Genomic DNA, 25207 nt, shown 5'->3' on the forward strand with positions numbered 1-25207 from the left:
AATGTATAATTAGTCTGGGCTTCCTTTTACTCTTTTCCTTTTGGTTGAAACTGCACTTTTCTCAAATATTTTCCATTGAAGATTTGCCAGATCTTCCTGTGTAACAAACCATCTGGCACGTCAGGTGTTGATACACAAACTTTCATTCATTTTCTGGACTTTCCTTTCGCTTTTAAGTTAAATATTGGATTATTTGACCTTGTTGTTACTCAAACAATCATTTAAATGAAATCATGTTTGTCGTCTGCCCTCCAAACAGTTTCCACAGACGTCTTGCCAGATTGTCTGAAGATCAAATATGTTAAATCGTGAGCATCTTTGACCAGAGCCAGGCTAGTTGTTCCCTCCAGTTTCCAGTCTTCATGCTAAGCTAAGCTAACTACCTCCTGGCTGTAGCTTCATTTTTGTAGCATACAGACACAAGTTTTTGTCTTTCATTAAAAAACAAACAACAACAGCTTCTACCTCACATCGAGATGTCTAACGATTGTTCCATGAAGGCACATTTTTAAGGAAACAGGAGTCGGTGACATGAGCGACCTGCGAGAGTCACATGACTCACCACAGTAACCATCATTGTTGTTCGCCTCGCTCAGCTGCCAATCAATTCACATGGAAGGTTAGGGGTCACAGCCCACATTAGGACGGCGCCGCCCACTCTCTGCAGGGAGCATTTCCTGTGGCAGTCTGCATGCTGCTGCCAATGGGAGGTCAACCACCGCGGGGGTCAAAGGTCAAACAGGGAGTATGTTTCGAGGAAATTAGTTTCTCTCGCCAAGAATCCAAAAATGCAAATGATCCCTTTGGAAGTATCAGATTTTGACCCTTTAGCTTATTGGTTTTCTGTCATGTGGCGACTCTGACCGATCAAATATGTGGCATAAAATCTTTCTCCACAGCAGCAGCGGAGATTTAGCACCATGACTCTGTCTAAACCATCCGTGAGAACTGTACGTTCACGACTGTCCGGCATGTGGGAGTTGTTCCCGAAGCCACAACAGAAAGGATCGCTGGAGTGCACGAGAAATTCTTCACATTTTCACCCTCTAGACAGAAAAACACATTTAGCACCTACTCACTAACTTTGAGAAACCTAGAAGAGAAACGAGTGACCTTAAAAAAAGCACACAAATTATCTGAATATCAGACCCACAATCAGACTGTCACAACACTTTGGCCTTTTTATTCTGTATGATTTGTTTTCCAAACAGTGCAGAACGGATCAATAAAATGAAAAAATAGAGCACAGTTAAATGACTTCTTTGGTCCTTCAGGTGGAATATGACAAGCTGTAAACTCTGACACATTACCAGCTGATACAGATAACACGTTGGCAGTCAGTTCCCTGTGTAAACATCCAGCAGATACACATTAGCCACATTAGCATTTATTTGGGAGCCGAGTGTTTGTTTCCAGCCTCCTGATCAATGAATGTCAAATATTTGCTCTCCTGATTTCAAGCTTTCTCAGCACTTTGGACGCTGCACAGAGATTCAGTCACATGTGGTTTCTGACAGACAAGAGAGAAGAGGATTTCTTTGTGATCCTAAAAAGTTTTTATGTTTTAAAGACATCGAAGTCTTTAGTTTCTCCTGTACGGTCGGGAGAGATCTTAACAAAGACACCCGAGTGTGGTTGGTGAAATCTTTCTGTCAGGTTAAAAACAGCCTCTCGTCTCTGAGACTTTGTGTTTGACACTTAAAAGCAGCCTGCAGCGTCTCAACTGTAGATAAATGAGGTGCAGAAACCTGAAACAGAGACGATCAGCCACATGTGCAACTTCACGTAATCACTACAAAGAAACCAGAGCTCGGTGAGGAGATCAATAAGGACGGCAGCATCTATCAATCAATTAATCAATCAATCAATCATGTCTGAGATTCTCTACAGATCAAAAAGAACAAATCAAGTTGATCAGAAAATATATTATATATCATTTCTTTTTGTTTTGTTTTTATAAAAAGCTGCATGTTTGAATTCAGACTCTTTGTCTCCTGAAATCTTTACGTTGATATAAATTCTAGAACTTCATTCGTGTCGACAAATCAGATTCCAGCTGTTGTGATTCTCTGTAAACAAAGATTCATCACTGTTATCTAAGCCCAGGGTCCCCAGGCTCCAGTGGGGCCCGGGTCACATCTGGGGTCATCGGCGGGGAAGTTTATCGGCAGAGCGCTTTTCTGGTGGTGCTGGAGCCGACTGAGGAGATAATCCACCACCGTGGGGAACTGAGCCGAGACTTCGTTCCTCTCCTCCGGATCTTTCTCTATGTCGAACAGCATCACCGGCTTCAGTGGATCCTCCGACTCGGAGCTGTTCTGACCCGGCCGCGGGAACCAGACGGCACAACCTGCAGGAAACAAGATGGAGGACACAATTACCATCTTTAGCTTCTACTACAAAACAAAACAAGAGGAACATACATTTACCAGACAGCTGTAGTTACTTCTCAGAGTAACACATTACGTCAATAATATATAAAAAGCTCAACTAATAAAATTCTTTGTTAAAGTTTAAATCAGCAGCTCACAACTCTTGGCTTCAGACCTCTCGTCCAGTTTGGGCCCCTCAGTGAGTTGTTATCAGCTCCAGGAAAGAGATCATATCTCTGGATGAAGCTGCGTATCAACACTGATTTATTGATGTGATGATGGACGAATTAATGGGATATTATTATGCTTATAGCATCTGATTATAAAAGATGCTGTAGTGACAGAATGAGAACGTATTGACAGATGTAGGTTTGTGTATTTCAACAAAGGAAAACATAGAAACTTTCCTGTTTTAAATCATCTGTGAGGCTCTCAGAGTTTTGATTTCAGAGTCTACATGACCTCCATGTGCCGAGGACAGAAGCACCGCACCCATTAATGACACCAACGTCTCAGCGTAGTTTTAAAGGGACAGTGTGTAATATATCAAGTATTTAGCGCCATCTAGCTGTGAGGTTCTACACTGCAACACTCCTTTGCTCACCCCTCCCGTTCTGAAGACGTTGGAGACGTTCCGGAAGCTACGGTGGCCCTGACGGACAAGAAACTCATTTTCAAAATATGGACTCTTTCCCAACAGCGTCGAGTATTTCTACTGATTCAGGTAATGAGGTAAAGATGTAGTTAGTTACTAAGGCTATAAAAGATATAAAACTCGCTGAGCTCCCTCTCAGTTCCGCAGTCAAGCTAGCTCTGAGCGAAAACTCGTTTAGTCTTACTACGTAGTACCACGTGGTGCTTTGTGTCCCTCTCGGCTGTCCATAGTTTTTTTAAAACCGGAAAGACATGGCGGCCTCCATAGAGCTTGCCCGTGCTGTGTATATTCAGATAGGTAATTCTTCACTCAGGAGGATAAGTCAGATTGTTGGCAGAGGTAATTGTACACCAATGAGGACTTACTCATGAACGAAGACGTTGATTTGAGTTATTAAATTACTTAAATCGTTACACACTGTCCCTTTAAATCTTGTAACTGTTTTGGTGTAAACATTTATCCATCAGTGTGACCAAACAGAAAGTCTACCAACATCTGGTGCTCGGCAGGTGATAATTTAGGAGCCACATCAACGCGAAATAACTTTTATGATTTAATATCGTTCGAAAGAAACGTCGCTCAACACGTCTCAGCTTTCTGTTTGTCGACAAACAACAGAGGACCAAATGTGAGTTTATTCATGCATTCTGTTTATAACGGAGACGTGGAGTGGTTTCATGCCCAGTGCAGTGAGAGTGAGCTTTATAAGGAGCGGATCTGAACACTGACGGTCTCGTTATTCTACAGAACTTCATAAAGAGACCGTAAAGTAAAAAAAACTCTTCTCGTGCCAGTTTCAGTTAAAGCCTCTGAGTACTTGTGATTAGCAGAGATAAGACGTGAATGTGTGTCTATGCCTGATTTTCCGCTCCCCGCTCAGACTAAACATGTCATTACTGCTGCGAGGAGATACTGACCCGGGTATCCAGTCAGCAGCTTCCAGTTGGAGGATCGGATGGCGGCGTGAATGGACACATTGAAGCCGGAGCTGACCGCCTGAGCCAAAGTTAACTGACGCCTGGTGCCAGGACCTGCGGAGAGCAGAGGACGGAGCTGATCATGGAGGTCATCCACTTTATTTCTTTTTTTAAAAAACTAGAAACTGCTGATTAAGGTGCTATTGGACTACCGCTGGAAACAAAAGCCCTCTGTGGATGACAGACTGGCACCGAGCTCCAGCACATACCTGGGACTCACAGCCAGTGTCAAGTGAAGGTGTGAAAATAAATATACCAATAAGAAAGACGTCTGTTCAAGCAGTAAAATCAACAGTGACACAGCACGAAGAGAGAGGCGCCAAACAATCCTTCCCTTTAAGAACACACATTGTTGTACTTATGAATTTACTCAAATTAATGGAGCTCTGGACCAATAAGGAGGTAACAGGCTCGGGTCAGCACCAAGAGTTCTGCTTCTGCTAAACACAATGAACGATTAGCCACAAGTGCAGCATGGAGGACACATCTGACGAGATACAAAAAGTATAAACAAACAGATCAATAATCAGTAATGAATACATTTATATCCTGTGAAAGGCATCAAAAACAATGTTAAAAATTAAAGGAAGCATGAATTTGATATTTGTTTTCATTTCTGTTGGTTTCCCCCTCTTTATTTCCATAACTGATGTTTTTTCTTTCGACACTTCTATTTGCTTTTCTGTCTCATCATGCAAATTAGCCCAAGAATATTTTGGCTAGCTCCGCCCTACTGTGCTGTGATTGGCTCTAAAGACAGGCCCCGCCTCCTTTGTGTGATAAAGTGGAAAAACAGATGGATTTTGGGGAATAAATGGGGATAAACGTGCAAATAGGAATACAGTACCAATAAATAACAGTAGGGGGAATTAATGCACACACAAATTAAAACAGGAAATTCATATCTCATTTTATAATCAAAGCTGCATTCTGTGACTATTTTTTGGTTCTATTTGCTAAAATTGTCATTATGATCTGACAGTAGAATAAGATACAGGTCAGCTGCCTGTGGCTCCGCCCAGTGGCTGTAATTTGATTTGCAAATATCTACTGCTCCCAGCTAAATACAACCAATCAGAGCCAGGGGGCGTGTCTGAGAAGTGTCAATCACTCTTGTGCACGTGCTGTTGGAAGCCCGGTCAGGCTGTGCATACTGGGCAGCGCCCCTCCCCCACGCAGGTGCAGCTCTCACCTGGTCAGATATGTTCAAGCCCAAACTGTAAACAATGGCGGAGAACAGACAACAACAGAGCTGAAGAAAGCCCCACCACTGCCCACGTCAAAGAGAAGAAATAAGAAGACTGACGAAGAAAAGCAGAGTAAAAAAAAAAGAACTGGACTGAGCCAGAGAGAAAACTAGCTTGTTGCTAAATCTAGCTTGTTAGCTTGTGTGCTAACTATGGTGTTTAGCTTTGTCTTCATGGCTACTGGTTAGCAGAAGTGTCTTTCAAGTGCCCGGGTGGTTATAATAACAATAGTTTGTGTTCAGGATGCTCTGAAGTGGTGGAAATGGTTTAGAGAAATAACGTTCCTCATGCTTCAGAAAGGCAGCATGGTGATGATGATTACCTGAATGATCACCTGGTAACTCGTCTACAGCGATGTGAGGAATATTGTTTGTTACTCTGGATATCTGCAGTGATCTGCATGAGGCACTCTTCACTGTAATTTAGTTGTGTTGGTCAGAAATAGAACAATCAGGGCTGATGTTGTTATTTTGAATGTGCTGTCTTGGTTATCTGACTTCCTCTGTTACCATGGTTACAAGCCTGCTCATGCACGGCAGGCTCCTCCTCTGTGGGAGGGGCTTAGAAGGCAGAGAGGAAGAAGAAGGACTGACCTGGGAGCTGTGATCATTCAAATGTTCTGACTAAGCCCACTTTGTTCTCAGAACTCCAGACTGCAGCTTTAACGCCTACATTGTTTGTTTTATTTCGGCCTCTTTACAGTTGGTCAGATTTGAAGTAGATGAGGAATAAAGCTCGCAGCTCTCAACTGGCATCGTTTTATAAGTTTAGTAAGTAAATAAATGACTCTTCGTCCTGAGGATGTTCGGGATCTTCTGCAGCTGCCACGAGGTATTTTTGTTCTTATGGAAAATATCTCCCAGAAATGAGCGCACGCTTTCAAAGAAAGTGCAGATCCGGCCTTGAGAGTATTCTCAGGTTCATGTCGTGGTTGACCCGAACAATATGGTCCCGATTAGTCAGATTTGAGAGTAATTTTGGCATCCTGACGCCATCAAAAACATGTATTTCCTCACATTCTTAGCATATGTACGGATCCCCACCCACTCAGATCCCACGTTCCCATCGGAGCTGGTTTTACAGAGTCGACCCGACCACAGCAACATGACTGCAGAATTAAAACATTTCCGATCTCAGCGTTTCTGCAACCGCACGATAAAAGCTGTGACACTGAGTTCTTCACTGATCGTTGCGCAAATGACATGTGGGCATCTTAATTGTTCTCACATGCAGCGAGCTGCTCGATGTGACTGCAGCTTTGTGTGAACATCAGCGTGGCAGAGCTCAGATCCTCGCAGCAGAGCAGCAGCAGTCCTCAGGTGTCAGCGCTGCTACGAAAGCAGGTGGGATGATGAATGATTTGGGCTCTGCGGACATCAGGGTTGGATTTATTTTGGGAGGCTTCTTCTACTCTCGCTTCGTTCAGGAAAGGGGCCTCAAACCCCGACGCACACACACCCACACACCCACACACACACCAACCATTTCTGGAAAGCCCGCCTCGCTCATCTGGATCCACAGCAGGAGAATCTGCGAATGGACTCGGGAGGAAGAAGGGAGGGGAAGAGGAGAGACCCAGAGAGGGCAGAGGAGCACGGAGGGGAAATTTGGGGGTGATTTAAGGCCTGGGCTGATTCCAGGGTCTCTCTCTACACAAGCGAGAGGTTCAGGGACCCCTCTGTGACCCATTTAGTCAGGATCCCTCTTCTCACACAGAGCACAGAGGAGGGATTCTGAAACTTGAAAGGAGAAAGTATGTAGAAAGGGTCCGAGGCCTTTTCATGAGTTAAACAGAGAAACTGAAAGGAGCATGAAGAGAGGCTGAAGCAGAGCGAGGGTCTGAAAGAGAGGCTGGTTAATAGAAAGACCGAATGAAAGAGGGATCTCAGGCTGGAATGTCTCAGGAGGAGCAGAAAGACAAGAAAGATTCAAACACAGAAACACCAGCGCTTGTAGAGCTGCAGTGTTGTTCTTCACTGTTATCGTGGTAAAGACCAGCAGTGAAGTCAGTGATTAGATTCATTTAAACAGAAGCGATGTGGATGTTTTCACAGCAGTTCTTAATGACTTTGTTTACCATCAATCTAATTTAATTGTCATTATTATTATTTCAAAGTCAGAAGCGTCGCAGTAACAACCCACAGAGAATAATCACTGCAGCTCCACAGAGCGTTTCATCGTCTCAACGCAGAGTTTGTTTTATTATTCTTATACTTTTTGTTCTCATCAGCACTGATCAGCTGCTCAGATCCAGTCAGCTCTGGAGGAATAAACATCAGATTCTGCGCTGACCCGGAGACGTTTACCGACAGGAGTGAAAAAGGTGATTTCTCTTCCCTCCTGTTGATCAGCCTGACTGCAGCAGTGATCCACTGTCGGGTGGTTCTGTTCTGTAATGTTGACTGCTGACTGGAGCAGGAGGGGAACTGGACTTTACTTCATGAAGACAACATTATAGAGAGGAGAACCAGAACCAGAGTCTCTGCTGAGTGCTGACTTCACTCAGAGGTTGAGTAAAGTAATCTGACAGTAAAACTGGTGAACACATTTAACGCTGATGAGAATCTATCTGATGTGACACGAATGTTTCGCCTCGCTCTCTGACTCTCCTGGAAGTTTTAGTGACAGGCGCACAAATGAAACACACGTCACCTCGAGGAAACTTGTGGATTTCTCTGGTTTGAACACTTTAATTAGTGTTGTCACGTACAGAATACATGCGAGAAGATGAATAATGGAGCTCTGCGGTGGATCTATTGTTACTACGACCCACGACGGTACATCTGCGAAACGTTTCTGCACAAGAAATAAACTCCTACTGTTCTAGTTCTCTGAATGAGTCAGAAATAGTGTCCTCAGACCAGCACCAGCACCAGCACCAGCACCAGAACCAGAACCAGCACCAGCACCAGAACCAGAACCAGAACCAGCACCAGCACCAGCACCAGCACCAGAACCAGCACCAGCTAATATGAAGTGGTTAAACAAGAATGAGGCCACTCCACCTCTCCACTGTGTCGGGGCCGTCACAAGACCCACTTCCTGGAAACCTCCCGACAATCACAGTGTTTAAACTGTAAACACACACACGCACGCACGCACGCACACACGCACACGCACACACACACACACACACACACACGCGCACGTCAACCGTCTCCGATTTCAACCCTGTTGACTGATTCAACAGCGACTGATTAGAATTTCCACCCGGCGTTATCAGCATTCCTCAGATGTAAACAGAATAACAAATACCATTTTATGAGGTACAATAATCACTAAAACATAAAATATGAGTAGAAAATAAAGCTTGTTAATAGAATGTTTTCTTCAGCGCTTCAGATAACGTATGACTCACGATCATCTCCATAAAACTCGACTCTCACAGGCTCCGTCTGACGGATCACCAAATTAAAAAATCATGCGAACATATTTCATAAAGCGACGACCTCCTCGTGACCTCGCAATCCGCTCAAACAAATTTCAAACCCTCATAATAAACGTAACGTCGATGTCTAATGCGTTAATGTGACTTCAGTGAAATGTTGTGTAACGTTCAGCTTTCACCTCAGTTAATTAGATTCAAGATGTCTGGTGCAAACAATGAGCCCTTGATACTCGTGGAGAAAAAAGAGAAAACAGCAGAATTACAACATCAGAAATGTAGAAACACACACACACACACACACACACACACACACACTCACTCACACTCACACACACACACACACACACACACACACACACACACACACACACTCACAGGAGGAGAGGTAACATGAGGTTTCCATCACCTCAACATGATTTATCAAATTGTCGTCGCCGGCACATGAAGAGTGGTCTAAATAGTTTCCGCATGTTTTCGTGTGTCTGTACGGAGACGTTCAGGAGGGTAAACTGGTGAGAACGTAACGTTTCACAGAGTTTATAAAGTGTCTCCAACTCAACAACTCACTAAACTGACACATTTGTTAAGGGAGTCTGGGGACTTTCTCCACGGGGACAAAGAAGTAGCCTATATTGTTCCTGTTTAGTGTCTTTGTAACATGTGACATGTTTAGATCAATAACATGTTTCTTCTTTCATAAATGGAGTGTAAATGGTGAAATCAGTGTAAACAGTGTGTTCAAACAGCTGATCAATGTTGGCAGGTAAGACTTTAGCACTTTAGACACAGAAGCAGACAGGCTGGTACAGACATGCTGCCACAAACTGACACTTTTTACAAGGAGACAAACAACTTCAGCTGAAAGATTTAATGCTGAATTTACATCAAGGACACAATGACTTACAATCTGTCACACACACAGTTTCATAATGTTTATAAAGCTTTACGCTGCTCAACAACTCCTAAAATTAGCTGATTTGTGAAGGGAGTCTGGTGAATTTGTGGCTAATAGTTGGCTTCATGTATTACATTTAATGCTGAATTTACAAGAAGGACACAATGAGTTAGAATTTGTCATTCATAATGTTTATAAAGTTTTACTACTCAATAACTCCTAAAATTAGCTGATTTGTTAAGGGAGTCTGGTGAAATTCATGATGATAGTTGGCGTCATGTATTATACTTTACGCTGAATTTACAAGAAGGAAACAATGATTTAGAATTTGTGGTAGCTGTTTCACAAAGTGTCTTCTAACTCAACAACTCACTAAATTGGGTGATTTTTAAAGGGAGTCTGGTGACGTTCCCCACAAAGTAGACACAGAAGCAGGCAGGCTGGTACAAACTGAGAGACAGAGTTTCACAAAGTTTGTTAACTCTTTAAATGTGGTGATTTGTTAAGGGAGTCTGGTGATGTTGTGGTGACCAGTTCAATGATTAGCGTGTTCACAGAAAGCTGTTTGTACCAGAGTGTGTTTTTACACGAGCATCTGAGCTTCTCCTGGAGGAGAGGACGTGTGGACTGTAACACCTCAGCTCACTTGGCAGGATTTATTCTGCTGTGAATATTTTCCTTCAGTGAAGTGAAGCTCTGCACCTTCTGTCAGCTAATGTTTGTGTTTCACAGGATCATATTTCATCATTCATGTCAGAACTCTGTCTCACATTGACTGCACACATTCACACAGTGTGAGCTCCTCTGCAGGTTTCAGCTCTGAACACTTTGTGTCCTGCTGACGGACGACTGAACTTACATGGAGCGATGTCGTTGTACAGAGGGTCGATGTTGTGCAGCAGCTCCAGTCTGGGCGAGGCGAAGCCTTTACTGTAAGATAAAAAGGAGTGTAACTCTTCAACATGTGGGTACACACACACACACACACACACACACACACACACACAGCAGGCTGTCTGACTCATGCACTGTAAAATCCACTGGGATCTGTAAATCTAAAGCAGCTGGCTGCTGTTCAGCAGGCAGTCATACGCTGCGACCGCACTCCACCACAGAGAAAACACTCGGCTCTCTCTGACCACAGTGTCTGATAACACAACTAAAATAACTCTCGCTAACTCTCTGCTGCTCTCAGCTTCAGTCCCCGTTTCATTTCTGCTGTTTTCTCAAACAGGACGGCCAATTAGAAACAAGATGAAGCTGTAAACAAACAGCAGTCGGTGCGCTGCGTTGTTGTGCTGCTCACACGGCAACGCCAGCGGTCAGCTGACGTGCGTCGGCCAATCGAGTCAAGTGCAGGCAGTGAGTGGTAGTTTGTGGTCCGGCTGAGCCTTGATTTTCTGCTGCAGCCCTCAATTTCACCTTCTTCACTGTGTCCACATTTAGTTTACAGATATAATGTGTCCGTCACACAGAAGCAGCGACAGCTCCAGTGACAAGCTGCTCACAGACTGACATGCAGAGTTCATCCGCGGTCCGACACGCGTTCTTATTAAAGGAACAGTTCGCCCAAAAATAAAACCTCAGTCATCATCTCCTCCCTCCTTACAGCTGATGGAAAGTCAGGTGAAGTTTCATACTGCACAAAACATTTCTGGAGCTTCACAGTAAAACAGAGTTGCAGCGTTCTGCTAAACAACTGAAGCAGCTGGAGACCCTGACTTTATATCATCAGGAGGAGGAGAGGAGGACTTTATATCATCATCAGGAGGAGAGGAGGACTTTATATCATCAGGAGGAGGAGGAGAGGACTTTATATCATCAGGAGGAGGAGGAGAGGAGGACTTTATATCATCAGGAGGAGAGGAGGACTTTATATCATCAGGAGGAGGAGAGGAGGACTTTATATCATCAGGAGGAGGAGAGGAGGACTTTATATCATCAGGAGGAGGAGAGGAAGACTTTATATCATCAGGAGGAGGGGAGGACTTTATATCATCAGGAGGAGAGGAGGACTTTATATCATCAGGAGGAGAGGAGGACTTTATATCATCAGGAGGAGAGGAGGACTTTATATCATCAGGAGGAGAGGAGGACTTATATCATCAGGAGGAGAGAGGAGGACTTTATATCATCAGGAGGAGGAGAGGAGGACTTTATATCATCAGGAGGAGAGGAGGACTTTATGTCATCAGGAGGAGGAGAGGAGGACTTTATATCATCAGGAGGAGGAGAGGATGACTTTATATCATCAGGAGGAGGAGAGGATGACTTTATATCATCAGGAGGAGAGGATGACTTTATATCATCAGGAGGAGGAGAGGAGGACTTTATATCATCAGGAGGAGGAGGAGAGGAGGACTTTATATCATCAGGAGGAGGAGAGGAGGACTTTATATCATCAGGAGGAGGAGAGGAGGACTTTATAATCATCAGGAGGAGGAGAGGAGGACTTTATATCATCAGGAGGAGGAGGAGAGGAGGACTTTATATCATCAGGAGGAGGAGGAGAGGAGGACTTATATCATCAGGAGGAGAGGAGGACTTTATATCATCAGGAGGAGGAGAGGAGGTCTTTATATCATCAGGAGGAGGAGAGGAGGACTTTATATCATCAGGAGGAGGAGAGGAGGACTTTATATCATCAGGAGGAGGAGAGGACTTTATATCATCAGGAGGAGGAGAGGAGGACTTTATATCATCAGGAGGAGAGGAGGACTTTATATCATCAGGAGGAGAGGAGGACTTTATATCATCAGGAGGAGAGGAGGACTTTATATCATCAGGAGGAGGAGAGGAGGACTTTATATCATCAGGAGGAGAGGAGGACTTTATATCATCAGGAGGAGGAGAGGAGGACTTTATATCATCAGGAGGAGGAGAGGATGACTTTATATCATCAGGAGGAGGAGAGGATGACTTTATATCATCAGGAGGAGAGGATGACTTTATATCATCAGGAGGAGGAGAGGAGGACTTTATATCATCAGGAGGAGGAGAGGAGGACTTTATATCATCAGGAGGAGGAGGAGAGGAGGACTTTATATCATCAGGAGGAGGAGAGGAGGACTTTATATCATCAGGAGGAGGAGAGGAGGACTTTATATCATCAGGAGGAGGAGGAGGGAGGACTTTATATCATCAGGAGGAGGAGAGGAGGACTTTATATCATCAGGAGGAGAGGAGGAGGACTTTATATCATCGGGAGGAGAGGAGGACTTTATATCATCAGGAGGAGGAGAGGAGGACTTTATATCATCAGGAGGAGAGGAAGACTTTATATCATCAGGAGGAGAGGAGGACTTTATATCATCAGGAGGAGAGGAGGAGGACTTTATATCATCAGGAGGAGGAGAGGAGGACTTTATATCATCAGGAGGAGGAGAGGAGGACTTTATATCATCAGGAGGAGAGGAGGACTTTATATCATCAGGAGGAGGAGAGGAGGACTTTATATCATAAGGAGGAGGAGAGGAGGACTTTATATCATCAGGAGGAGGAGAGGAGGACTTTATATCATCAGGAGGAGAGGAGGACTTTATATCATCAGGAGGAGGAGAGGAGGACTTTATATCATCAGGAGGAGGAGGAGAGGATAACTTTATATCATCAGGAGGAGAGGAGAGGAGGACTTTATATCATCAGGAGGAGAGGATGACTTTATATCATCAGGAGGAGGAGAGGAGGACTTTATATCATCAGGAGGAGGAGAGGAGGACTTTATATCATCAGGAGGAGGAGAGGAGGACTTTATATCATCAGGAGGAGGAGAGGAGGACTTTATATCATCAGGAGGAGGAGAGGAGGACTTTATATCATCAGGAGGAGAGGAGGACTTTATGTCATCAGGAGGAGGAGAGGAGGACTTTATATCATCAGGAGGAGGAGAGGAGGACTTTATATCATCAGGAGGAGGAGAGGAGGACTTTATATCCTCAGGAGGAGGAGAGGAGGACTTTATATCATCAGGAGGAGAGGATGACTTTATATCCTCAGGAGGAGAGGATGACTTTATATCATCAGGAGGAGAGGAGGACTTTATATCATCAGGAGGAGAGGAGGACTTTATATCATCAGGAGGAGAGGAGGACTTTATATCATCAGGAGGAGGAGAGGAGGACTTTATATCATCAGGAGGAGGAGAGGAGGACTTTATATCATCAGGAGGAGGAGAGGAGGAGGTAAAAATATCATCAGGAGGAGGAGAGGAGGACTTTATATCATCAGGAGGAGGAGAGGAGGACTTTATATCATCAGGAGGAGAGGAGGACTTTATATCATCAGGAGGAGAGGATGACTTTATATCATCAGGAGGAGAGGATGACTTTATATCATCAGGAGGAGAGGAGGACTTTATATCATCAGGAGGAGGAGAGGAGGACTTTATATCATCAGGAGGAGGAGAGGAGGACTTTATATCATCAGGAGGAGAGGAGGACTTTATATCATCAGGAGGAGAGGATGACTTTATATCATCAGGAGGAGAGGATGACTTTATATCATCAGGAGGAGAGGATGACTTTATATCATCAGGAGGAGGAGAGGAGGACTTTATATCATCAGGAGGAGGAGAGGAGGACTTTATATCATCAGGAGGAGAGGATGACTTTATATCATCAGGAGGAGAGGAGGACTTTATATCATCAGGAGGAGGAGAGGAGGACTTTATATCATCAGGAGGAGAGGATGACTTTATATCATCAGGAGGAGGAGAGGAGGACTTTATATCATCAGGAGGAGGAGAGGAGGAACTTTATATCATCAGGAGGAGGAGAGGAGGACTTTATATCATCAGGAGGAGGAGAGGAGGACTTATATCATCAGGAGGAGGAGAGGAGGACTTTATATCATCAGGAGGAGAGGAGGACTTTATATCATCAGGAGGAGGAGGAGGAGGACTTTATATCATCAGGAGGAGAGGAGGACTTTATATCCTCAGGAGGAGAGGATGACTTTATATCATCAGGAGGAGAGGATGACTTTATATCATCAGGAGGAGAGGAGGACTTTATATCCTCAGGAGGAGAGGATGACTTTATATCATCAGGAGGAGAGGAGGACTTTATATCATCAGGAGGAGAGGAGGACTTTATATCATCAGGAGGAGAGGATGACTTTATATCATCAGGAGGAGGAGGAGGGACTTTATATCCTCAGGAGGAGGAGAGGAGGACTTTATATCATCAGGAGGAGGAGAGGAGGACTTTATATCATCAGGAGGAGAGGAGGACTTTATATCATCAGGAGGAGGAGAGGAGGACTTTATATCCTCAGGAGGAGAGGAGGACTTTATATCATCAGGAGGAGAGGAGGACTTTATATCCTCAGGAGGAGAGGACTTTATATCCTCAGGAGGAGAGGAGGACTTTATATCATCAGGAGGAGAGGAGGACTTTATATCCTCAGGAGGAGAGGACTTTATATCCTCAGGAGGAGGAGAAGAGGACTTTATATCATCAGGAGGAGAGGAGGACTTTATATCCTCAGGAGGAGGAGAGGAGGACTTTATATCATCAGGAGGAGGAGAGGAGGACTTTATATCATCAGGAGGAGGAGAGGAGGACTTTATATCATCAGGAGGAGAGGATGACTTTATATCATCAGGAGGAGAGGAGGACTTTATATCATCAGGAGGAGAGGAGGACTTTATATCATCAGGAGGAGAGGATGACTTTATATCATCAGGAGGAGAGGAGGACTTTATATCCTCAGGAGGAGAGGAGGACTTTATATCATCAGGAGGAGGAGAGGAGGACTTTATATCCTCAGGAGGAGGAGAGGAGGACTTTATATCATCAGGAGGAGAGGAGGACTTTATATCATCAGGAGGAGAGGAGGACTTTATATCATCAGGAGGAGAGGAGGACTTTATATCATCGGGAGGAGGAGAGGGAGGACTTTATATCATCAGGAGGAGGAGAGGAGGACTTTATATCATCAGGAGGAGAGGAGGACTTTATATCATCAGGAGGAGGAGAGGAGGACTTTATATCCTCAGGAGGAGGAGAGGAGGACTTTATATCATCAGGAGGAGGAGAGGAGGACTTTATATCATCAGGAGGAGAGGAGGACTTTATATCATCAGGAGGAGGAGAGGAGGACTTTATATCATCAGGAGGAGAGGAGGACTTTATATCATCAGGAGGAGGAGAGGAGGACTTTATATCATCAGGAGGAGAGGGAGGACTTTATATCATCGGGAGGAGAGGAGGACTTATATCATCAGGAGGAGAGGAGGACTTTATATCATCGGGAGGAGGAGAGGAGGACTTTATATCATCAGGAGGAGGAGAGGAGGACTTTATATCATCAGGAGGAGAGGAGGACTTTATATCATCAGGAGGAGGAGAGGAGGACTTTATATCCTCAGGAGGAGGAGAGGAGGACTTTATATCATCAGGAGGAGGAGAGGAGGACTTTATATCATCAGGAGGAGAGGAGGACTTTATATCATCAGGAGGAGGAGAGGAGGACTTTATATCATCAGGAGGAGGAGAGGAGGACTTTATATCATCAGGAGGAGGAGAGGAGGACTTTATATCATCAGGAGGAGGAGAGGAGGACTTTATATCATCAGGAGGAGGAGAGGAGGACTTTATATCCTCAGGAGGAGAGGAGGACTTTATATCATCAGGAGGAGGAGAGGAGGACTTTATATCATCAGGAGGAGAGGAGGACTTTATATCCTCAGGAGGAGGAGAGGAGGACTTTATACCATCAGGAGGAGGAGAGGAGGACTTTATATCCTCAGGAGGAGGAGAGGAGGACTTTATACCATCAGGAGGAGGAGAGGAGGACTTTATATCATCAGGAGGAGGAGAGGAGGACTTTATATCATCAGGAGGAGAGGAGGACTTTATATCCTCAGGAGGAGGAGAGGAGGACTTTATATCATCAGGAGGAGGAGAGGAGGACTTTATATCCTCAGGAGGAGGAGAGGAGGACTTTATATCATCAGGAGGAGGAGAGGAGGACTTTATATCATCAGGAGGAGGAGAGGAGGACTTTATACCATCAGGAGGAGGTTTTTGGGTGAACTGGTCCTTTAACTCAATAACAGTTCTTTGTAAAGTTCCCAAAACCAAAGTTCAGCAGCACATAAGTGAATATATTCAGTATGAAGGTATGCTGCCACATAAATGGATTTGTGGCTAAACTAATTAGCGCTCCACAGCCGGCTCTGATCGCTCTCAGAGGCAGCGCTGTGGGGTGGAGGGAGGATAAAGCCAGAGAAGAAAGAGAGGGATGGAAGGACAGATTTGTGTGAGAATGACTGATGGAATTTCCTTCTCTTTGAGCTCCTCTTGCCTCGGTAACAAAGGGCTTATTGAAGGAGCGGGGCTCCAACAAGAGGAGACGGCAGGTCAGGCAGAGGTGGAGCGAAGGACGAGAGGCACAAAGAGACGCTCACCTGATGGTGTTCCACATGTCGAATCCATCCAGCGGCTTGGTCCCGTTGGTGCTCCCTCCCGCCAGGCCGACGAGGGTTGGCAGCCAATCAGAGATGTGGATGAGCTCGCGGCTGACGGTTCCTGGTTGCTTCAGCAGCGGGCTGGCGACGAATCCTACGCCGCGGATCCCTCCTTCCCACAGAGACCACTTCCTCCCACGCAGAGGCCAGTTGCTCCCACCGTACAGCGTCTGACCGCCGTTATCTGTCCAACAAGCAGACAAGACGAGGAGATTTAAAATCAGTAAACTGTGGAGCTGCACAGGTGTAATATCAACATGGTGAAGGTGAAATGTGAAGATTAGTCCTGCAGAGCTGCAGAGACGTCCTGACTGACAGGCTTCAACAAACGTCACATCATCAGAACTTTAATCGCTTTTATTCAGTGGAAAGTAAAACTGTGATGCAGAAAAGATCATTATCACTCAATCGTATCTGTCAAAGTATTCACATATCATCCCGCCTTATTTCATGGCAATCCATCACAGAATAAACAGCAAGAAAGCTCATTTCAATCGATGTTTGATGTAGAATCAAAGTTGTGAAACCTTTTTCTATTCAAGATATAAACTTTAAAGTAATCTCAGAGGATAAAGACGCAGTGAAGACCTGAAAACCAGCAATATTCAGTCTTAATGCATTTAAAAAGTTCGCTGTTAAAACAACCAAAGAGCGAAAACAACAGCGGCCGAGTGTGAGAGAGAAGAAAACCCTGAATTAGTCAGAAAAGAAAGACGGTAAGTTTGTTGGATTGTTGAAAGGTTTTGTAAAAAGTTCCAGAAAACTCAAGTGTGATTAAATATTCACTCGAGTTTATTAAGATCACTTGTTTTTCTCAAACTTCCTGCAGTTACTGCATTTTACAGTTCATCAGTGTTTCTGTGCTGTTACTGTTCTGCATCTAATATAAAACCAAATATCCATAAAAATACGTGTCTCTTAAGGAATCACTGACACAGACTGCTGCTGTAGAATATCCAACCATTACACAAGTGCACACGGGCAGTTAGACCGACTGTCATCATCCCACCACACCCGTCCAGTATAAACACACGCTGACCAATCACAGCGCAGCAGGGCTCCCCTTTCAGCAGCACAGAGTCATGCAAGTCCAGGAAGTAGTCTGTCCCGATTCCCGCACTGTTCTGGAAAAGACCGTGTGCCCCGTTAATGCCTTCTCAAGCTGCTCTGGCTCTCGGCGGGACGGCGCTCTCCTCGTTTTCTTACAGTAACGTTTCATCACGGAGGAATTTGAAGGTTCAGGCTCTTTGATTCAGGCTGACACACGTGGGTCAGTGATAACAGCTTCAACGTGAAAATGTTTTAAATTACAAGCCGGATATATGAACAATAAAGCAACTGAAAGACTTTACTGATCAGTGATGTTTATGGAGTCAGGTGATACGTACAGTGAAGCAGGAAGTAGTTTCCCTCAGAAGACGACTCATTAGTGTCTCTGATGACTTCATGAGGAGCCAGAAGGAAACTACTGAATGATGGACTGATAAATAATTCACCTAATCGAGAATGAGTTTTATAAACACCTTGACAGCTGGACGACCAGACGGTCCTCAGTAGAGCTGATGAATAGTTCACCTGGTCGCCTGCGCGGCTCATCAGGTCGAGGTTGTTGGTTTGATTCCACCCTGTTGGTTTTGCTGCATGGAGTAAAATTTGGCCGTCGCAAAAACTTTAATTTAGAGTTCTTTAGTTCACGTTAGACGTCTGTAACTGAAGAGGACAAGAAGTCGAAGATGACACGAAGAAACTACGATGTCACGACTGAGACAGTCGTGACATCGTAGTTTCTTCGTGTCATCTTCGACTTCTTGTCCATCATCCAGAGTTGAATTGAGACTCTTGACAAATAAAGTTATTTTTCTTGTACAATTACAACTTTATTCTTTATAACATAACATTTCTTGACTTTATTCCTGAAGTCTCTGATTTGTTTTCCCTTCATTTGGCCCTAATACGCCACCAAACACTTCTCCACAACACTAAAACGTTCTCCCGTCTCTTCAGTGATCATCTTCTCTGCAGACGTTGACTTGTGTTCCTGCTCGGTGGGTTTCTGAATCCGTTTGAAGCAGATGTGTGGAAGAACAATGAAGCACCTACCGCAGCCCAGAAACCTTCTCAGTGTACTTTCACAGCATTGTTCCGGTCTCATAATTACCCTTTAAAAGCCCTAAAAATAACCCCTCAAAAGGAGCTACCTCTACTTCATGTGCAATCCATTAACAGTTCCACATGTGGAAACCTGAGAGCGCTCGATGTTTACACGATGCTGGAAGCTTTCGTTTGAAGTCTTTACGGATATTTTTCAAGGTTAAACTATTTTCCAGTGATGTGTGGGAAGAGATGTTTTCCTTCAGTGTGATTCCTCTCCTCTGTTAACCTCCACATCCTGCCTTCCACTGACACACACCAGAACACTGTCCTCTAGTGGACATCCAGAGTGTTACAGGAGATACGCTCAGTGCTGCATCGGTGGGAGAACAACTGAAATTCCTCAGAATAATATCTGTTCCATGTTCTGTTCTTGACCGAGTCGTGTTTTCTGACTCTCTGATGTTTTAATCTAATAAACCACCTGAGTCACCTGAACGCCTCTCGGCTCAGGAACACTGGCTTTGATGTGAGGACATAAAACCTAATTGCTGTTTGACTTTGCACGCCGTGATTTGGTTTCTCCTCTGGCTCACTATGAGAGAGAAAAAATAACAGCTGTGGGAAATATATTAACATTCCCGCAGGCGTCCACCTGATTATCCCGTCTACGTGTAGCGCTCGCTCCAGTTAACTCGAATCAAGCGCTACAGCAAATCTCTTACTGCTACATGTCAGTGGTTTAAAGACTCTGTCTCATGTTTGCTTACTGTCATTTTAGTTGTCGACCAGCAAAAAGATTTATGTTGGATTTATGTTCATTTATGTACATCAAGTGAGTTATGTACATATTAAAGGGATATTCCGGTGTAAGTTTAATCCATGGTCTAAATCACCGTGAAACTGTGTCAGACTCCCTCTCGAGAGATCAAGTTAGCAGACCGCTAATTTACGGAGTTTTATCAACCTCAGAAACGACCGCACGACAACAATACACTGCAGTAAATGGATCCAAATATAAACCGCCACCAAAAAGCCACAAATAATGCTCAGAACAGCACCAAACTTCAGCAACAGTACAAATAGGGTCTCAGCACATAGTCCGGGGCATCTAACCTCCGCTAGCTTAGCTGGATTTCTATTGTGAAGCTAAAAACAGATTTCAACTCTCCTCCATCAGCTTCCGGGTCGGGGAAGTCCCGACGCGACGATTACCGAGTGCAGTTAGAAATGCTCAATTCCGTTCTTTTCCCTGTCCGCTCTCGATAATAACTGTTATAAACTGGCAGGTAAGACACATATGAACTTTGATTGCTTTTCCATGGAGTCATAATCATACATTTTCATCCATGAGCCGCGGAACTCTACTGCACTCGGTAATCGACTCGTCGGGACTTCCCGTCAACAGGAAGCTGCTGCAGAAGAGTGGTAAATTTAGTCAGCTTTTCAGTAGAATTCCAGCTAAGCTAGCGGAGGTTAGATGCCCCGGACTATGTGCTGAGACCCTATTTGTACTGTTGCTGAAGTTTGGTGCTGTTCTGAGCATTATTTGTGGCTTTTTGGTGGCGGTTTATATTTGGATCCATTTACTGCAGTGTATTGTTGTCGTGCGGTCGTTTCTGAGGTTGATAAAACTCCGTAAATTAGCGGTCTGCTAACTTGATCTCTCGAGAGGGAGTCTAACACAGTTTCACAGTGATTTAGACCATGGATTAAACTTACACCGGAATATCCCTTTAATATGATGATCTGCTTTGGCTGATTGATAAAAGTTTTCGTTGTTTGTTTTTGTGTTTTTTGTGTTGATATAAAGCGTAGAAGCCCGTCACTTAATCAATCTCTTCATTAGGGGGTGTTATTATATGACCTGTCCTCTACTGCCCCCCTGTGGTCAGAAGGAGTCTCACACTATAAAACACGTCTGCCCCAGAGGACAGTTTGATGTCAGGGTGTTTATCTTGTCTCTGACCTGTAGAGAACACGAGGACGGTGTTTTCCCACAGTCCTCTCTGCTGCAGAGCCAGAGTGATGTTGCCCACCGCCTCGTCCATGGCCGACACCATGCCGGCGTACGCCCTGCGATGGGGGTCCTTGATGAAACTGTAAGGGGCCTCGTAGCGCGCTGGAACCTGCAGCGGTGAGTGGACTGACTGCAGCGCCGTGTAGAGGAAGAGCGGCTGGAAGATGAAAACAGACTTCCTGTTGTTAATTTTTCCAGTCATAGTGCTCAAATCCAACTAAAGTCACAGTCATACTGAAGGAGGAATGTCAGAGCAGCATCTCACAGACGGAGCTGCTCGAACAACTACAGTAAACATGAAGGTTACTGATCACCAGACTCCCTTTAAAAAAGGGCAATTTTGTGACTTGTTGAGTTAGGATACACTTTTTAAACGCTGTGAAACGGCTCCTACCACAAATTCTAAATCATTGCCTCCTTCTTGTAAATTCAGCATTAAATGTTATACATGAAGCCAACTATCATCAGGAATTTCACCAGGCTCCATTAACAAATCAGCTAATTTAAGGAGTTGTTGAGCAGCGTAAAGCTTTATAAACATTATGAAACTGTGTCTGTGACAGATTGTAAGTCATTGTGTCCTTGTTGTAAATTCAGCATTAAATCTTTCAGCTGAAGTTGTTTGTCTCCTTGTAAAAAGTGTCAGTTTGTGGCAGCATGTCTGTACCAGCCTGTCTGCTTCTGTGTCTAAAGTGCTAAAGTCTTACCTGCCAACATTGATCAGCTGTTTGAACACACTGTTTACACTGATGTCACCATTTACACTCCATTTATGAAAGAAGAAACATGTTACTGATCTTAACATGTCACATGTCACAAAGACACTAAACAGTAACAATATAGGCTACTTCTTTGTCCCCGTGGAGAAAGTCCCCAGACTCCCTTAACAAATGTGTCAGTTTAGTGAGTTGTTGAGTTGGAGACACTTTATAAACTCTGTGAAACTCTGTCTCTGACTCATTCTGCATTATTTGGACCTTCTTGTTCATTCAGCAAATGTTCTACATGAACTTCTTTCTGTCTTTGTGTTAAATCATCGTGACTGTTTGTCCCAGTGAAGCACGTGAGAGTGTAAATAGCTAAATTCGCTGATTTGTTGAATACTAACAGCAACAACTGTAGAACATAAAATAAACCCTGTCTGTAGTTTATACTGTGTGTGTGTGTGTCACCTTGGTAGATGGGTGTTTTTCAATGATGCTGACGGCCCTCTGGCTGAACAGCTCAGTTGAATACACTCCTTTGTACCCGGTGGCGACCTCCTCTCCGTCCCGCAGGTCCAACACGCAGCGAGTCTGGTTCAGAGCCGTGATGGGAACACAGCGGATGTGAGTGTAATAATCCTCGCTGCCTGTCAGGTAACCTGGAGCACGAAGAAGACAAGAATCCATGTTTTGCGTCAATGTAGTATTTTCTTTATTAACTGATTAGTTGTTTTGTCTATAAATGTCAAAAAAAGGTGAAAAAAACCCAAGATGGCGTCTTTAAATGTCCTGTTTTGTCCATAAGCTCTGCCAGCTCTGGCAGCACTAGCACTTGATTACACCTTCCTGTCCTCGGTCCGTCTGTGCTGAACCTGTAGCCATCTTGCTGTTGTCTGTCTGCCTTTATGTGTCGGCATGCATGTCTTATTGTGGTCTTGCTTTTATTGTGTTGCATGCACTCTGTATCTGTGCTTCTGCTTTGCATACTGTGATGTGATGCGTCTTGCGTCATGGGTTTTTGTGCAGCATGTTTTGGGGATGTCTTGAATGATGTTTTCTGATTGATGTTATATATGCTATTTTGTCATGTTGTTAATTGCTGTGCATTTTTTGCAGATTGCCTTGGCCAGTAATTTTGTAATTTTAATCTTATTTTTCATATTCTGTTCTGTTTTTAGGGTGACTTTAACATCTGTCTAGGGACTACAGATGAAAAATAGCCTCTTGGCTAATTCTGGCGCATTTACAGCAATGTTATTAATGTGCACTGTCCCTGTTTTCAAATAAACGTATTATTATAACCCAAAGATATTTAGTTTATTGTCATCGAGGAGGAAAGAAACCAGAAAATATTCACATTTAACAAGCTGGAATCTGAGCTCACAGGATTAATCAAATATTAAAATAAGCTGGAGATTAATTCAGTAGTTGAAAACTGATCGATTGATTGTTGCAGCTCTATATTAAAGGAGCAGTTCACCCAAACGAGAAAATCCAGTCATCACCTCCTCCCTCCGTGATGAAGAGAACCCTTAACAACTAAACAAACAAAACTGTGTGTGTACAGCTCGTCCGGTGTGATCAAAGTCTCCAGAAGTGTTATTTACACCCTTTTTAATATGAAACTTCGCTGTAGCTGCTGAGCTCAAAGAGAGGAGACGATGACTGAGTGAAACGTTTGGCTAAAACGCTCCTTCAGTGAATTTTTACCAAAGTAGGAGTCGAAGCCGCGGCGTGTGGGCAGGCAGTCCTTCTTGTACATGCCCAGGTGCCACTTGCCCACCATGTGCGTGGCGTACCCCGCCTCCTTCATCAGCTGGGGCAGCAGCTTCTCCTCCAGAGGGACGCAGGACGGCTGACAGGGCCAGATGATCTGGTGCTGCATGCCCGTGTGGATCTGAGCAGAACCAAACAAAGACACGTCGTCAGGAAATACAACTGTGATGAAAATGCCACAAGAGTAAAAGAGGAAGCAGCAGCGTCTGTGTGGACGGTGATGAAACTCAAGGGTTAAACAAAAAGAGAAGAGATGTTCTCGTTTCCACCAGAGTCCAAGTTAGATTTTATTTTTTCCCTGGGAAGTTTTTCTAAACATGGAAAAGTGAACAAACACAAAGTCATGCTGGAGTTTAATCCTCATCTGGAGGAAGTGATGAGCTTCACACTGACTGACGATATCCAGCTTTTATATCACGATGCTGAAAAAGACGATATCATCATCACTCGTCCGCAGCAGATGTCAACACCTGGTTACTGCATGTTCTCCCGCTTTAAAGCAGAAATATGACGAGCTGAGTTCTCCTTCTTTTTTTATTGAAGCATTAAACATTTTGTTACAACAATTTAATTACTGTTAATAATAAAAAGTGTTATAATGTGTTTGTTGGACGTAACAACATGAAAATATCGACAACTTCACAAACTTTTCACATCGGTCTGTTTTTGTTTTCCTGTTCGGCTTCCGTACTGAATTAAAAGTGTCAGAGAAAAGTACTCAGATGCAGTATAAGTATGTGATGGTAGTACTGTGTGAGTACCTGGTACCTGCCGGTCATCAGCTGGTTCCGGGAGGGCGTGCACAGCGGCTGGACGTAGTAGTTCTCCAGGCGGACTCCTCCGGCGGACAGCTTGTCCAGGTTCGGGGTTCTGATCTCGGAGCGGTGGTAGCCGACATCGTACCAGCCGAAGTCATCAGCCAGGACGAAGACGACGTGAGGCTGCTGGGCCGCGGACAGAACCGGAACACTAACCAGGAGCAGCCCGGTGATGAGCGGACACAGAGTCCAGCTGTCACCCATGATGAGTTTGTCAGTGACGAGCGGAGAATGACACAAAGTCACCCGGAAGTCAGAGAGACTTCAGCGGGAGAGAGACACAAACATGGCGGCCTGACCTCCGGCTAACTGACCGTCCTGACTTCATGTCTCTGCGCTCACAAAGTCACAAAAACCTCCCTGAAGTATGAAAAAGTTACGAGCAGCTCACAGCCGCGTCCGGCTCACACTTCCGGGTTCTGTAAGTTGAAAACGCTGCCTCGGCAGCAGCAGCCAATCAGATGACTGGAAAGACACGACGAGTCACGTGAATGTACAGAAGCCCAGTAGTGTAACTGTCATACGCGAAATAAAGTAAATAAATCTTCTGATTCCTTCAATTAGAGCTTAAACTGTTAGTCAGTTAATTGATTGGCAGAAAATCTGCAACTATTTCAATGATTGATTAATTTGATCAATCAGACAGGAAACATTATGTTCTCACACAATAATTAACAGTTATAACTTAAATATTAAAGTTCCTATTTGTAAGAAATGTTGTTTTTTGATATAATAGAAACTTTGATATAAAAGAAACTTTTCCTCTTAAAAATAAAAATACCAGTCAATTAAT

The 25207-nt window shown here is 44.2% G+C and overlaps 1 protein-coding gene across 1 annotated transcript; it reads right to left on the reverse strand.

Moving 5' to 3' along the window:
- Nucleotides 1-1155: 1155 nt before the first annotated feature.
- On the reverse strand, nt 1156-24844 carry arsb (arylsulfatase B). Its single transcript, XM_030434687.1, has 8 exons — nt 24358-24844; nt 23531-23717; nt 22289-22479; nt 21066-21273; nt 16946-17189; nt 10394-10464; nt 3945-4058; nt 1156-2350 (listed from the first exon to the last, which is right to left on the reverse strand). The coding sequence occupies exons 1-8, from the start codon at nt 24616-24618 to the stop codon at nt 2097-2099; spliced, it is 1530 nt and encodes a 509-aa protein (XP_030290547.1). The 5' UTR covers nt 24619-24844; the 3' UTR covers nt 1156-2096.
- Between the last annotated feature and the right edge of the window lie 363 nt (nt 24845-25207).

This window comes from Sparus aurata, chromosome 12 (genome assembly GCF_900880675.1).
Source record: "Sparus aurata chromosome 12, fSpaAur1.1, whole genome shotgun sequence".
NCBI lineage: Eukaryota > Metazoa > Chordata > Actinopteri > Spariformes > Sparidae > Sparus > Sparus aurata.

Coding starts and splice junctions, on each gene's coding strand:
- arsb (XM_030434687.1), bottom strand. CDS start 24,618: ATGGGTGACAGCTGGACTCTGTGTCCGCTCATCACCGGGCTGCTCCTG. Junction 21,274..22,288: donor AAAAACACCCATCTACCAAG/GTGACACACACA, acceptor TTCATCTTCCAG/CCGCTCTTCCTCTACACGGC. Junction 17,190..21,065: donor CGTCCTCGTGTTCTCTACAG/GTCAGAGACAAG, acceptor CTTGTTGGACAG/ATAACGGCGGTCAGACGCTG.